Here is a 14,050-nt window from a genome sequence, read left to right as displayed (position 1 = left end):
GTTTCGAACGAATCTTTAAATGGAACGAATCGTTCTCTTTCACCTTTGTTTACGGTCTCTTGTGTGATAGTTTGACTTCAAAAAACTGACGATGGTACAAACCAATAGGATTCGAGTGTGGTCCGTGAAAACGTATTTCATTGGTTTGGTCTATAAACCGATCACGTTACTCCTCCTTCATTCAGTGTGAACAGGTGTTTGGAGTTGGAGCGGCCCCGAAAGAGATTTATGTAAAATATTACTCTTCATTATACACAAATTTGCATTGTAGGCACTCGGAATATATATAGGCTATTGTTTTCGTATATTTTATACCTTGACAAATGTGGCACGTATTTTTCTAGAGTTGCTTGCTGGAGATTTATTGCTCTTACATAGCCTATTTGTTTAGGTCGTGGTGTTGTTAACGATTCTTTTGGATTAACAATTTAATGACTCATTCAGGACACTCAAACATTAACCGTATTTGGTCTAATGTCTCGATAAGAAAATGTAGAGTAAAATATAAGAAGTAAAAAATAAAGTAAAATGCACTCGTAGGGAAAAAAAGCAAGGTAGAATAATGCCAAGTTCACATTTTATTGAACTGATTTAATACATTTTTAGGTGGACAGGTCAGGAATTTTCTTACAGTCTGAAACAACCCCCATCCCACCTTTAAAACAAGAGATGACAGTGTTATGAGATTCTTGGCTTATTTTCCAACATTAACATCTCTCTTTATGGTGTCAAAGGCACAGTCTCTTCTTCAAAAGGGAAAGAAAACAAGTGTTGGTCACACACCAAATACTTCCCCACCCAAATTACAATACCAAGTTTGATGTGTAGTTGCACATTCTCCTTTCAAAGCAACACTTCTTAGTGTCATCCCAAATCTTTAGGGCTCAGTGTGGATGCTGAGGAAATAAGCATCTGCTATTATTCTGTTAAATAACCATGACTTGTATATGGTTGTCATCAGACATTTCATCCAGTCTATAAACTGCGACTAAAATGAACAGAAGCTCACACGACAGAACATCTTAGGGAGTTTGATAACATTTAAGCCCCTAAAAAAAGCAAGTAAGATGCCATCTGCCGCCCCAAATACTGAAAACAAACATTCATCAATGGTTATTTTGAGAATGGCACACTCAGGTTTTTCAATTTACAACACTGGAAAACAAAGGAAACACCTCCCAGTCTTTAACAATGGAATAATTGTGATCAAAAGAGAGATGATTTGTTTTCAGATCTCAAAAAGACATCTTAAAATGTGCAAATACAATGCAGCAAGCCTCAAGAATCAGCTAGCCAATCAGAATCCACCATGATCCAGTGAGAATTTGCATAACTGCAAGCAATGTTTTTTTTTTTTTGAAAGCTGATTCACAAAGCTGCATTCTGGATCTTTTTCCTATACAAGCATCAAAAGAAAATAAATACATCACGACACTGTAAGTGTTCGATCACCATCTCCTTTTAGATAAAGTGTTATGTCACTCAGAGAAACGCGTTTTATTCCAGACTATATGCACATAGGATTGAAAGCATTTGTGTTTCATTTTTATAACTTTTTTTTGGCAACTTCCCATCACACAGGTTTTGTAAACAAAACGTTTCCCTTAATCTTTAAGAAGTTTAATCACTAATGATACCGTGAAATAAAGACTTTTATACATATTTGATCAGTTTCTTTTTTCAATACTCAAAATTCCAGCAATTCAAAATGAAACAAAAAATATATAATATTATATAAGTCATAAATAACTCTGTTCTGAGACTTGTAATAATTAATGAATACATTTGAAATGGATATACAGGTCTGCCTCTGCTCGACGCATTTTCTCATGAATCAGTAGCACCTTTGCCTTCAAGATGGTACAATCATTTTCTTAAACAGAGCAGGCCCAAATTAAGAACACGTAAAACGAGCCGGCTTGATCCCGAAGGCTTCGGCTGTTCAAAGAAAAAAAATGTAGCAGCTTTTTTTGGGGGGATTTTTGTTTTCCTTTTTTTTTTTTCTCTTTTATATAATTTATATCCAAACCTACTCCCAGAGCCCATCTCTACCTGTAGTTTCTGACCCACAGTCCTTCCCAAAAACGAACAAACACTGACAATTTTCACTCGCCACTTTCTCACACACACACACACACAAGCAAACATCGATCACACCTTACATGAATGTGCGCTGGACCTGTGATCAGGTCATAATAATTTCTGCCCCGGGTGCTTGTATGTCTCACTGACGCCACATCGATATATGTCTGTATTAATACCTTAAGGCATCATTTGCACTGTGGGTGTGAATACTGATGCTCTTCAAAGAAAAAACAAAACAAAAAACAGGGCCAACGGGAGAAAGGAAGTCTCAAGGCTCTTGGAAACCCCCTCTTTTATGGCCACTTTTTCACATGTACTGGCTCGATCACCCCTGTGCAAAAGGCTTGAAGAAATACGAGCTGTAAGGCCCCCGGTTTGCATTGCGAACTTTCTTTTTGCATTCAAAAAATTAGTTTTATTTTTTGTCCTTTTTTCTTTTAAAAAATCCTTCAAAAAGAAAGAAAAAGGAATCAATGAAAAGGTATGGGAAAGGATGAAAAGGAAGAAAACATGATATAGAGTGATGAAGGCGACCAGATATGGAAAAACAGGCGAGTGGGGAATCAGTAAATAGAATAAATAAGGAGCATATTGATTCCCACACTCCTCTAAAGATGGTCCTTTGGCTGAAGAGCGCTCTGATTGGCTGAGGGGGTTGCTTGGTCCCGTGCCCTACAGCCAGGACTGCGCCTTCCGCTGGTCGAAGTCAGCGATGAGCCGTTTGATGTGGGCCAGTTTGTTGTGCAGGTACTCACAGCGCAGTTTTTCTTCATAATATTTTGGGCTGTGCTGTAAAGCAAACATAATGTGTCAATTAAAATACTATTTTTTTTGTTTACTTGTGTTCTAAAGGACCCAGATGGGTAAGACATGCACAGTTACACTTACTTGTTTAATTTTTTTATATTCTTGCAGCACCTGTTCATGTACGTCCTGTTAGGAAAGACAAGAAAAACACTTGGGATACAAAAATATACATAGACATAAATATAGACAGTTCTGTGCAAAAAGAACAAAAATGCTACCTGGTACTCTTTAGTTCCTGGTGCCAGTCGTCTACACTGGGCGTCCAGTTTTGTAAAACGACGAGTAACTCTCTCTACGCGGGCATGAAGAATGCGATACTCATCATATTCTGCATTGAAGTCATCCTTATAGTGCTGCCTCTGATCCAGAGATATCACTGCTGTGTACTTACTGCAATAAAACAATACAAGGACAATAAGACTCGAAATACGTCTCGGATCATTTGCTCATTTCTCACATATATACAGACACACCCAAACAGTATATCTAGTCTAATAAAAAAAATAAATAAATTTTTTTTTAAATAAATATAGTTGCAAATTCTATATCATGAAATTCTATGATAGAATATAAAATATATACTAAAATATAAAAACACAAATGCATTTATACATATATAATTATTTTATTATTACTGTATGTGATGCAGAGGGTTTATGCAGAATGACACACTATAAACGAGTCAAAGTTCACTCACACTACGTAATCGGGCTTTGTTGGGACTGGAAGTTCAGTGCTGTTGACAGGCTTGTCTTTGCCAGCTGTAAAGAGACACAAAAGTCATGTAGAAACATGGAAATCTGCCCTCTCACAAACACACGTAACACACGATCTTTGTCTCTTAGGAACGAACAAACCTAAATTTGTTGTTGTAAACTAAAGTTAAAGGGCCAAAGGCAAATGGAACATAAATCAAGCCTATCATCAGGCCTGAGAACCAGCTTAACAAATCCTTCATTCAAAATATTTTTATAATAATCAATTATTCAATAATATTAACACCACAAAATGCATAGGACATGGCAAAACAAACCTTCTCTGTCCGATTCTTGATTGATGTTGGCAGGAATGTGTCTTTGTTCGGTCTCATTCCGATGTTTCTTCCTGGGCTTTGCTTCCTTATCGCAATTATGCTCTCGATCCCTCTTTCGGTCCTTATCCTTCTCTTTCTCTCCTTCTCGCTTCCTCTCTTTATCTTTGTGCTTCTTGGACTTCTTGGGCTTTTTGCTGCCATTGCCATCCCGGCTGGCCGTAGGAGACGTGGCAGAAGAAACGCGGTGGCCGCTGCTGGTGGTAGTAGTGGAGGTAATGGTGGTTGTGGAGACTGTGCAGGTGGAGAAGGACAAGGGGGACGTGGTGGAAACTGGCTGGCTGGGTGTGTGGCTGTGGGGGGCGTAGCTCTCTGAGGAGTTTCCGCATATAGAGCTCTGGTCCAGGGGCAGGTCCTGAGACCCCCGGCCCTCCGGCGTACTGGGGGAGTTTGAACTGGAGCCCGTGACAGGGGGAGGGTGAAAATAGGGTCCTGGGCAAGCGGCCGTTGGTGCAGGTTTTTTGTCCTCAGTCTCTGAAGAATGACGACCTGAAGAGGAGGGGGGCCCTCGGTTACTGAGGTGGGAGATTCGGGGCTTCTTAGACATCAGAGGGTCAATGAAGTCAGTCTCAGGTTGACGTTTCTGAAGAGCAAGAAATATATAATAATTCTTGGGTCAGCAAATTAATTGACGTGCAAAGATTGGCAATTTTTGTATGTGGTTAATTATATATATTATAGACGATTATTTTTAGTATTTTTTTCAAAGCATTTAAAATGTAATTTATAATAATGTATTGATATTTGTTACTTTAATACATATATACTGTGTATACATATTATATAATGATAAAAATATCAATATAAAACTAGTTTATACTATAGTATTCCTCTTACCAGTGGAGATGTTGGCTCTTTGGTTGGGCTGCTGGAAGATACAGACGCTGAATTCAAACCCAATTTACTGTTGAAGGGGGGAGAACTAGTTTAAGCTTTGCCAAATACTCTTGGGATCTCTTGTACTGGCTCTCAAAAATGATTCATGTTCAATTAAAGAGTCATTCTTCTTTTAATTGCATGAGACCGGTGAGTCTTACCGTGCCAGGATCCTGTCACATTGAACCCGTTCATCCTCCGTGTAGCCCGGCCAGTTCCTCTGGACTTCACGGAAGATAAAGTCCTTCAGCGAATACGAGTTATCCTTCGGGTTTAGACTGGCCACCTAAAGGAATGGAAAATATTACATTGATTGGTTTCCTTTCTCTGATTAAATATGGGACATAAAGTGTGGCTGTTAAAATGGGTTTTAAAATTTAATTAACCTAATAATAAAGCAAGCCTGAATTTGAACAAACACTGAACAAAGTATTAAACTAACATAATGTGAATCTAATTTGTTAAATTTAATGATTAGTACTGTTGTAACCATTTTTTTTTTTTTTATGTATATAGTTTTAGTATATAGTATAATTTTATTTTTAGCAACTAAACTACATATTCACATATGATAGGAGGTTGAAAACACACTTTGAATACTTGTTTAAGTCGGCAAACTTCAGAGTGGCAGATACACAAACACTATAAATAGTAATGCAAATGGACAGTTAGGCAAAAGGATATAGTGCTACTTCTTACATTACAACCCAGTGAGGGCACTGTTTCAAATTCTCAGTCCTTCCTGCATTTCCAAAGAAGGAAAGAAGCTCATTTTATACTTCCCTTTTCAAAGCCTGAATTAATTCCTTCTAGATTTCATAGAAAATGACAACCGTGGTATTTCTATTTTCTGTGGTGTTTAAACTAGCGGGAGAAACGAAATTGCAGCTTCTACCCCCTTTGATGACAAAAGCCATTCAGATATTACAGAATGTCCTTAAAATGAAGTAAGCTGGTCTCTTCAGCATGAGCAGTTTGAGGGTGAATGAATGTGCATAATGACTTTAATAGGTTTAATTTATGGTTGCCTAATTTGCCATGTGCTATACATTCAGCTGAAGTGAATGCAAGTCTTTGTGTTTAGTCTGTTAAATGGTGACTTGCATTACATGACACTGTGCTTCTGCAATAGTGCTGCGAGTCTGTAGCCTGCGGGCAGATTCCAGGTGTGATTTGATGCCATGCAATTATAAGTTTCTGTGACCCATCGCAAACTAATAGGTACGATTATGATAGTCCTCAAGTTGCATTAAGATTAATGCCTTTCTAGTCTTTCATCTTGCTTTTTAAATATTAAACTAATATTTCAGGTTAAATGCAAGTTAAATGCAATCGAGAACAACCAATAAAAATTAGGGTTACAGTGGAGCACTTAAAATGAAAGTTAATGCGACCAATTTTAGAAATATTCTGTTAAAGCTTGTGTTTTTATTATAACATTCCACCTGGTGTCAATTTAGCTTAATGGTTGCTTTAATTCTAAAAAGTGAACGGATTTAAATCCGCAACTTCACTCTTACCTGATTTAGTGTAGAGCCCAAAGAGTTGCGGTCTTTCTGGCTGATGCCATCTCTTTGCAGTCTGCCGAGCAGCTCTAGTTTCTTGTAAGAGCGCAGGGCCAGAAGGTGAATGACGCGGTCCCGGTATGGCCGTTGCGATACGGGGTTGTTGGTAAGGCACTTGCGGATGGTGTTGGCTGGGTTGAGGGGGGTGGTCTGCTTCCTCTCTGGAACTGGATCAGGGGCTGACGGGGCCGGTTTTCGGTGCTGGACTTTTTTGTCTATGCCCAAACAACATTCACAGAGTAAACAAGTGATTACAACAGTGAAATATTTATCCTTAAGAGGTCTCTTAATACTTTACATTTGTATATAATGGCCCGGTTTCACAGAAGGGGCTTAGACTAAACCAGGATTAGGCCATTGCTCAATTAGGACATTCAAGTAATTTTTATTAACATGTCTTAGATAAAACATTACTGTTGTGCATCTTGAGACAATGGCACTGATATATTTTAAGATCAGTCAGTGCAAGTTTATTTCAGTTGAAACATCTTAGAATTACATTTAAGTCTGGGACTAGGCTTAAGCATTCTCTGTGAAACTGGGGGAATACATGTTAGACCATGTTCTCAAGGACTATTTCACATACTATCTCACTCTATACTGTGTGCAAGATTAGGATTAATGCTAAACCAAGTATCCAGTTGGTATTATCATTTCTATTGGTGTCTAAAGCAGACAAAAAAAAAAAACTCATGCTTGCCTAATTTTTCTCCGAAGAGAATCAACAAATGTAAGATTGAAGTTGCACATTTTAATCTTGCAAAATGAATTTTAATTACCCTTTTTTTTTTTTTTTGAGTGTCCAAAAATAAGCATGTGAGCATTTAAAATCAGCCACATCTGTCAGATGTTGAGTACATTGACACCATACTGAGTTGTTTTTATTTGAGTATCAACATACAGTACCAATACTTTTTTTTCCTTCCTAAATCTAAAATTAGGATTCATACAAACAAAATTATGCATTCTCAAAACAATGCTGAAGTACGTACTTCAGCGTTTTAAGTGTCGCATAAGTTTCCTCTATTGTGAAATTTCTCACAAGTAGTGACGAATAGTGACTCTTTAACCATCCTACTTCCTACATCTTTCTCTTACGAACTCTCCCTTGGTTTGCCCAAACATGCACCAATGACTGGAAGACATCCAGACGCAAACTTGCACTGTCTCACCTCCAACAGGTCAGGTGAAACTCTTACGTCAGTGGATAATAGGCTTTGGCCAACATGCATGTGTGGCAGACTGGGAGGAATCAAGGAAGGGAAGATCATTTAAACTCTGGATTATGACAAATCTGCACCATTTCCACTCTATATCATGTCTTTTAGATTAAACCCAAATAAAGGTGTTACACAGTTTCCTGAAAACCAGCTGCTGCAAAGCCTTACACCACAAACCTCACTCTTGCACTTCCTTCTGCTGTGTAAAATGCAAACGCACCGCGATCACTCCTCCCCTGCGGCGTAGCGCCGAGGGATGGGGGTGAAACTGACTTTTCCAGTTTTGTGGTGGAAGCCAGCTGTGGTCCGGAGAATGGGGGCTCCCAGGGGGGAGTGACAGCTGAACAGGTGCTGAGAGACAGGTTTTGACTGGCAGAGGTGAAACTTTTTTTTCCTAAATGGTGATACCGTTTTTAAAACATGAGATAAAACAGGTCTCATGAGTTGCAGCATCGCCCCCCCCCCTTGCAGTTTAAAAAAAAAAAAAAAATGCTGTTTTCATTTAACAATCTAAGCTGGTGACAATAGCCTGAAAGATTCAGTCTGTCACTTTCCACTTCTCTGTGTGGGGCACGTCAGTAATCTCGGAGACATGGGTTGTGCCACATCAGATAAATAGGATGAACCTTTACTTGCTTTTTCTATTGACCCTAATCCATACATCACTCTCTGTAAAGCTCCCGGTTGGTTTAACACAGATGTTATGAGACGGTTACAACTGAACTGGACGAGAGTTGCAGGTCAATGTGAAAAATCTGAGGAGACCTGCATGATCACACAATTGTCCCATAATTAGTTATTTCAATCTAGAAATTGAGCAAATTCATGTAACGATGTACTACACAAAGATCTAAATTAGGGAATGAAAACAGAAACTGAAAAGAAAACCCCATCCTGTGTAGATAATCATCAGATGTTTCGAAAGATTCTTTGAAACAGAAACGTTTCGATTGAAACGCCAACAGGAACTTAAATGGAAATGCTGAAAATGTACAATTAAACTGATTAGAGTTTTCACACTTGAAACTGTTAACCTAGCGTAATTTTAAACTTGTATTACTTGGTACTCTCCAAATATCAGTGAGAATGTGTTTGTGCACATTACAGGTGATAAAATAGAGTGCATTAATATCAAACCTCTGAACGGTCCTCCGGGTCTGATGAATTTGGTGCTGTTTTTGCTTTTATCGTCCTCAGCTTTGGCCACTCTCTCTTTGGTCACCTGGTAAGTGTCATTGGAGGCACATACTGTGATTTTGTCTTGAATCGTTCCCAAGGAGGACAGATGGGGGACTCCAGAGCTAACAGACAAGAAGAGTGATTACGAATGAGAAACGACAGCAAAATTAACAGAACAATAGTTCTGACACTCAAGAAACTTGCTCAGCAGCCCTTACCTAGATATGTACTGGTGGATACACTCAAAGCTTCCTTGAGGATTGTCTTTGCCATAGTTTGACAAATAAAAGTCAAAGTTATGACAGCCATTGGGAGCATCTGTTGTTGGGATTTTAATGCGCTGATAGGGCAGAGATTAAACAAAATGTAATTCTTTAACTACTAATAGAGGGAATCATAAAAATACAAAAAATACTTATATCAGTGTAGCAAAACACAAGTTAGCTACCCAGGCAGTAGACAGGTTTCTCTTGGTGGTTTAAAACTTTACATTTGAAATAAATATGCTTTTAAAAATCTTTTAATTGAAGTAAAGCTGAAATCAAATCTGAATATTCGATTTAAAATAATATTTATTCAATTTAATAAATAAATTCAAATTAGAAATGTTGCCTTGACAACTGAGATTAAAGAGTTGAATTCGAGGTACTAAGAGTTCAGATGCTAAAATGACTAAAACTTAAGAGCTAAATATATAATATTCCACAAAATAAAAATAAAATGACAAAAGCACATCACAAAAATCCTAGCAAGATTATTAGCCTTAACAAGATGCAGATGCCAAACTCCACTGGAATCAACCGTTAATACTGGTCAAGTCTTTTGTGCGGTTCTCATGAAGATTAATATTTGCGATGCGCTTGACTGACAGTTAAGGGAGCTGCCGCCCATGTAGAGCATTTCAAATGATTCACCGATGATCATCCATCACTGTTGAAGGATGAAGATGGCTTGCTATATCGCAGCACACTAGGTTTTGAATCAGACTCATTGTGTCAGCTCAGTCAGAGCTTTGTAATAACATGTCGACGGCAGCACAGACACTAGAAAAGCACACTATGTCTTTAGAAAGAGTATTCATGAGCGTAAAACCAGAACCCTTCTCTCTGACCCAGTATTTATATTTACACAGTGTCTGAAGTAAACAACAGCATGATGTGCTGTGAAACGGGTGCTTTTACAGTGGAAAAGTGAGAAGCCACCCAATAAAACTACAGATGGTTGAGGGTCTCTATTAAGGCACAAGGTTCACAATTATTGAGTGCTTTGACGAGTAAAGCCCACTCTTCAGCCAGCGAAGATGCTCATTTAGATGCTGTAAAACTCATAACCAGGCAATGCAAAGTCAACTTACCCCTTGAAGACCCTGAAAACGTATCGCGGCCTGTGAGGACGGTGCCTTCTGGAAAAGATGAAAATATTCAAATGTCAAAAACAACCAAAAAGTAATTTCATCCACCAAAACATCAAATATAAGCAACCAACCAGACATCCGCTAATGTAATTAAGAAAAACATTGAAAAACAGTGAGATTAGTGCAACTATAATACAAGAATGGCATACTATGCATACTATTTCTGCAGCACGTAGTATGAATAGTGTGAAAAGTTACAGTATGTGCATTTTCTGCATGCACAGAATACCAGAAGGGCCTAAAATGTGCAGTTTACAACCAGACCAGATTCTAAGGAACACTGTCTAACACAATACAATACACTCAACTTCACCTTCCATTTCTACTGAAACTGGATCATTATCAGCCGTGATTTTACACAGTACATATAAAGTAAGAATGAATTCAGGTTAATTGGGACATCTCAATGGCAAAAATGTCCCAATTTACATGAATCCATCCCACACGGCCCAAACCTTTCAAACCGTGCAACCATCCACCTTCGGTTAAATTTAAATACTGCCTAAAGCCTCCATCTGCAAAGGCTTGTTTAACCAGATAAGTTTCACAAGACCCCACCCCCAAGCACACTTGCACACAGACTAGATCAGATCACATTACACAGGAGTATGAAGAACTAAGATTAAGCTCCCTGATGATTTGGAAGCCAAAACGTGTGTTTCTCAACTCTAAAAAATGGGTTGCACATCTGCGTTGACCGGGTTACAATGCTTAACGCAAATAACACAATAAAACTTTACAAATAATCTTGCAGAGTTAAGATAGTTACCACTAGCTGTTACATAAATTAACCAATTTGCATGTTGTTGAGCAATGCGGTTTGTTGTAATTTTTATACATTTCAACAACTTTGTGGTTCAGTCTCCACGGTGTTCAGCAGCAAAACAGCCTAAACCACATGCGACAAACAGCTTCCGTAGTGAACCAAACATTAAAAATGAATCTATAGACACACTTTAGCAATTAAAGATCTATTATCAACATTTAGAGCCAAATGAAAGATAAATCATGGCTCGCTGAGGTTAATGATTAACCAGGACGCTAAGCCCTGGAGGATATGATCACTACATTCTTTACTCCAACGTGATACTCAATACACAACACGATTGTAATGGAACCTTATGCAGTCCTTTAATATTTTGTCACAACATTTTTTGTATGCTTTCATGCTAGATAACGTCAAATGAAGGGCATGTGTTTTGAATGAAAAACAAAAACTATTAAAAATAGCTTTATTGAAATTAAATATGAAAAAAAAAAACAGATTAAAGTTACGTTTAATTTGAGGTATATAAAAAAAGCACTAAATACAAATATAACAAACTAATCAAAAGCACATAAAATTACTAAAACTTAAAAAATTTGAACATGCAATATAAAAAATAGCTCCCAGCTTAAGACTCTTTCATCAGGTATCACCGATGGTGTGTTGTAACATTTTGAGTGTCAATTAGATGGATGGGGTGAATGCCCAATCATCCACAACCCAAAGCAAATCTTGGGCCTACCAGGATTGGCCTTTCGGGATCGCATGAACCATCTGTATGAACCCAGTGCATAGTTTTTTTTCTCTCTCTCTCCCCTTTTTTTTTTTTTTTTTTTTTTTTTTTTTTTTTTTTTTTACAATGAGCCAGCTGTAGCTTTAAGTCAAACACTGCCTCATAAGCACTTTGAGCAGTGTAGAGCTTTAAAAAAAATCCAGACAATGCAGCTCTTCATTGAAGCTGCCTAATTTCTCCTAGTAAGCCAATAGAAACTCTTTCAGCCTTTCAAAATGATAGAAATGGCCAGAAGATTTTTTGTTTTATCAATTTCCTTATCTTTGTCATGTATTCATAACACTTTTACAAATCTGACTCAGAATTATACTACAACTCACTCGTATGATCTAAAAGGAAATAAAACGCAAACCCTGTGGTCAGACCTATATTGAAATATTTATCCAAATTACATGGTAGAATGATGATTTGTGCGCTATTAAAACGGTATATGCAAAAGTAAAGGGTTTCCCCAATTAGTCACCGTGTCACACATCAAAAATACGTTGAACCAGAATTAAGTCATTTTAATGTAGTTTAAGTTACATATGGATGCCTAGCACATAATAAAGATTATAGCATTAAAAACGACACAATTTGTTTTAATAAAATTCTTCAGGTGTGTGTGTGTGGTGTGTGTGAGTCCTCATACTAGCTAACTAGCTAGCGAAGCAACCATATTTAGACGTTAATTAAACTAATTTAGATATTATTTGGTCTTATTGTGATTCTTGACCATGTTTATTTAGACTAAGAGTCGTGAAAGTTAAACAAATAACAAACAATATCGCCACATTTATGAACTTAATCATTGTTGGAGGACTGCCAGCTAGTAACATTAGCCATGCTATCAGCTAGCTCACCAAACTTTAATTTTCGTAAAGTGTCAAGATTTTCTCGCATGTAACGCTAAACATTTACTTTAAAGAGACTGTAAACGTAATAAAACGATCAGATGGTCGAAATGACAGACAACTGAATCGAAGCTTTTGGCTTGTAAAGAAAGTTTTCTCTAACCGTTAGCATTGTAGCTCATCTTTCGAGTATAAAATACAATATAACATAAAACTAACAAAACTATTTCACGTTTAACCCGTTAATATACATCTCTTTCGATCAGTGAGATTTCATAAATGTATTAACATTTACTGAATGTGGATTGTGGAGTTGAAATTTCATGCAAAGAGTTTATAGCAGGTAATGGTGTGTTGGCATTATGTTCACTCCCTAGAGTCTTTTTTCTTTATTAAAAAACATTTTCCAATCAATTCTACAAGAGTAATAGCCAATTGAAAACGTTTATTTAACTTTTAAGAGATGTTGCATTGTTTAGAAAGGAATAAAACAACATTTTTTATAGATCTAATGCCTTTTTTTGGGCGAGCCAGCTGTCGCTCTCCCTTTCTCTTCATAAAACTGTAAGTTTTCCAGCACTCACCTTACAGTTTTTGTAGTTTTCCAGCGCTTTAAAGGCTGATTCTGTCAGTTTGACATGTAAAACTGATATTCTGTCGCTCTTGCGGCCACAGTTGAGTCCATATGTGCCATTCTCGCAGAGAGCTGCCATCATCTTCACCAGCCCTCCACCATAGTGCCTCTGACATACGTGCAGACTCTCTCTAATGCGGACAGAGGGAGGGACCTGAGCTGAAGTAAGTCCCTTTCTGCTCCATACTCTTAGAAAGTTAACAGACTAATTGGGTCTTTTCACTCTAACACTTTAGGCTAGACGGTTTTCCTTATTATCTAATGTATACATGTTCTCCTGCTTACCATGCATGACATAGTGTTTATATGATAATTAGCCTATGCTCGTTCATGTGTAATTTCCTGTATGCTTTTTATCGAATAAAATGTGTTAAACTATAAAACATTATTGCATTTTTTAAGTTATGGATGGACAAATCAGTTGATATTTGGCTATTTTGAGTTATGGGTCAATAACAATTTCTAAATCAGCCTTGTTAAATAGCCTAATATATTAATCAACTTATAATCAATTATATGTTTATTAAGCATAACAATATTACATTTATTAAATCGTATATATGAGATATGTAATAACTGCCTTTCAGATTCAGCATTTAATTTACATTCATTTGTTGCATTAAATTGTATAATTATATATTTTGTGTGCATAAGATATGTCAAATGTGTGTGTGTGTGTGTGTGTATATATATATGTGTGTGTATATATATTTATATATATATATATATATATATATATATATATATATATATATATATATATATAAATTTATGTATATATATATATA

At 37.0% G+C, this 14,050-nt stretch overlaps 1 protein-coding gene across 2 annotated transcripts; it reads right to left on the bottom strand.

Annotated features, from left to right (window-relative positions):
- Window positions 1-560: 560 nt before the first annotated feature.
- ell2 (elongation factor for RNA polymerase II 2) lies at window positions 561-13,476 on the bottom strand. Of its 2 annotated transcripts, XR_009425730.1 has the most exons (13): window positions 13,213-13,476; window positions 10,177-10,224; window positions 9,041-9,162; window positions 8,781-8,944; window positions 6,379-6,638; window positions 5,020-5,144; window positions 4,820-4,886; window positions 3,926-4,565; window positions 3,590-3,653; window positions 3,111-3,282; window positions 2,974-3,018; window positions 1,845-2,874; window positions 561-1,756 (listed from the first exon to the last, which is right to left on the bottom strand). XR_009425730.1 is itself a non-coding variant. In XM_059526040.1 (12 exons), the coding sequence occupies exons 1-12, from the start codon at window positions 13,342-13,344 to the stop codon at window positions 2,758-2,760; spliced, it is 1,956 nt and encodes a 651-aa protein (XP_059382023.1). In that variant the 5' UTR covers window positions 13,345-13,476; the 3' UTR covers window positions 561-2,757. The 2 variants fall into 2 exon arrangements, 1 of the variants encoding a protein (XP_059382023.1); XM_059526040.1 differs by having other exon boundaries at window positions 561-2,874.
- Window positions 13,477-14,050: the final 574 nt, after the last annotated feature.

The sequence above is a fragment of the Carassius carassius genome, chromosome 36, assembly GCF_963082965.1.
Source record: "Carassius carassius chromosome 36, fCarCar2.1, whole genome shotgun sequence".
Taxonomy (NCBI): Eukaryota; Metazoa; Chordata; class Actinopteri; order Cypriniformes; family Cyprinidae; genus Carassius; species Carassius carassius.
Note: the sequence above shows the minus strand (reverse complement) of the source record. Positions and strands in the feature narration are given on the sequence as shown.

Coding starts and splice junctions, on each gene's coding strand:
- ell2 (XM_059526040.1), bottom strand. CDS start 13,344: ATGATGGCAGCTCTCTGCGAGAATGGCACATATGGACTCAACTGTGGC. Junction 5,145..6,378: donor TGGGCTCTACACTAAATCAG/GTAAGAGTGAAG, acceptor CCATTCCTTTAG/GTGGCCAGTCTAAACCCGAA. Junction 4,566..4,819: donor AAGAGCCAACATCTCCACTG/GTAAGAGGAATA, acceptor CTTGCTCTTCAG/AAACGTCAACCTGAGACTGA.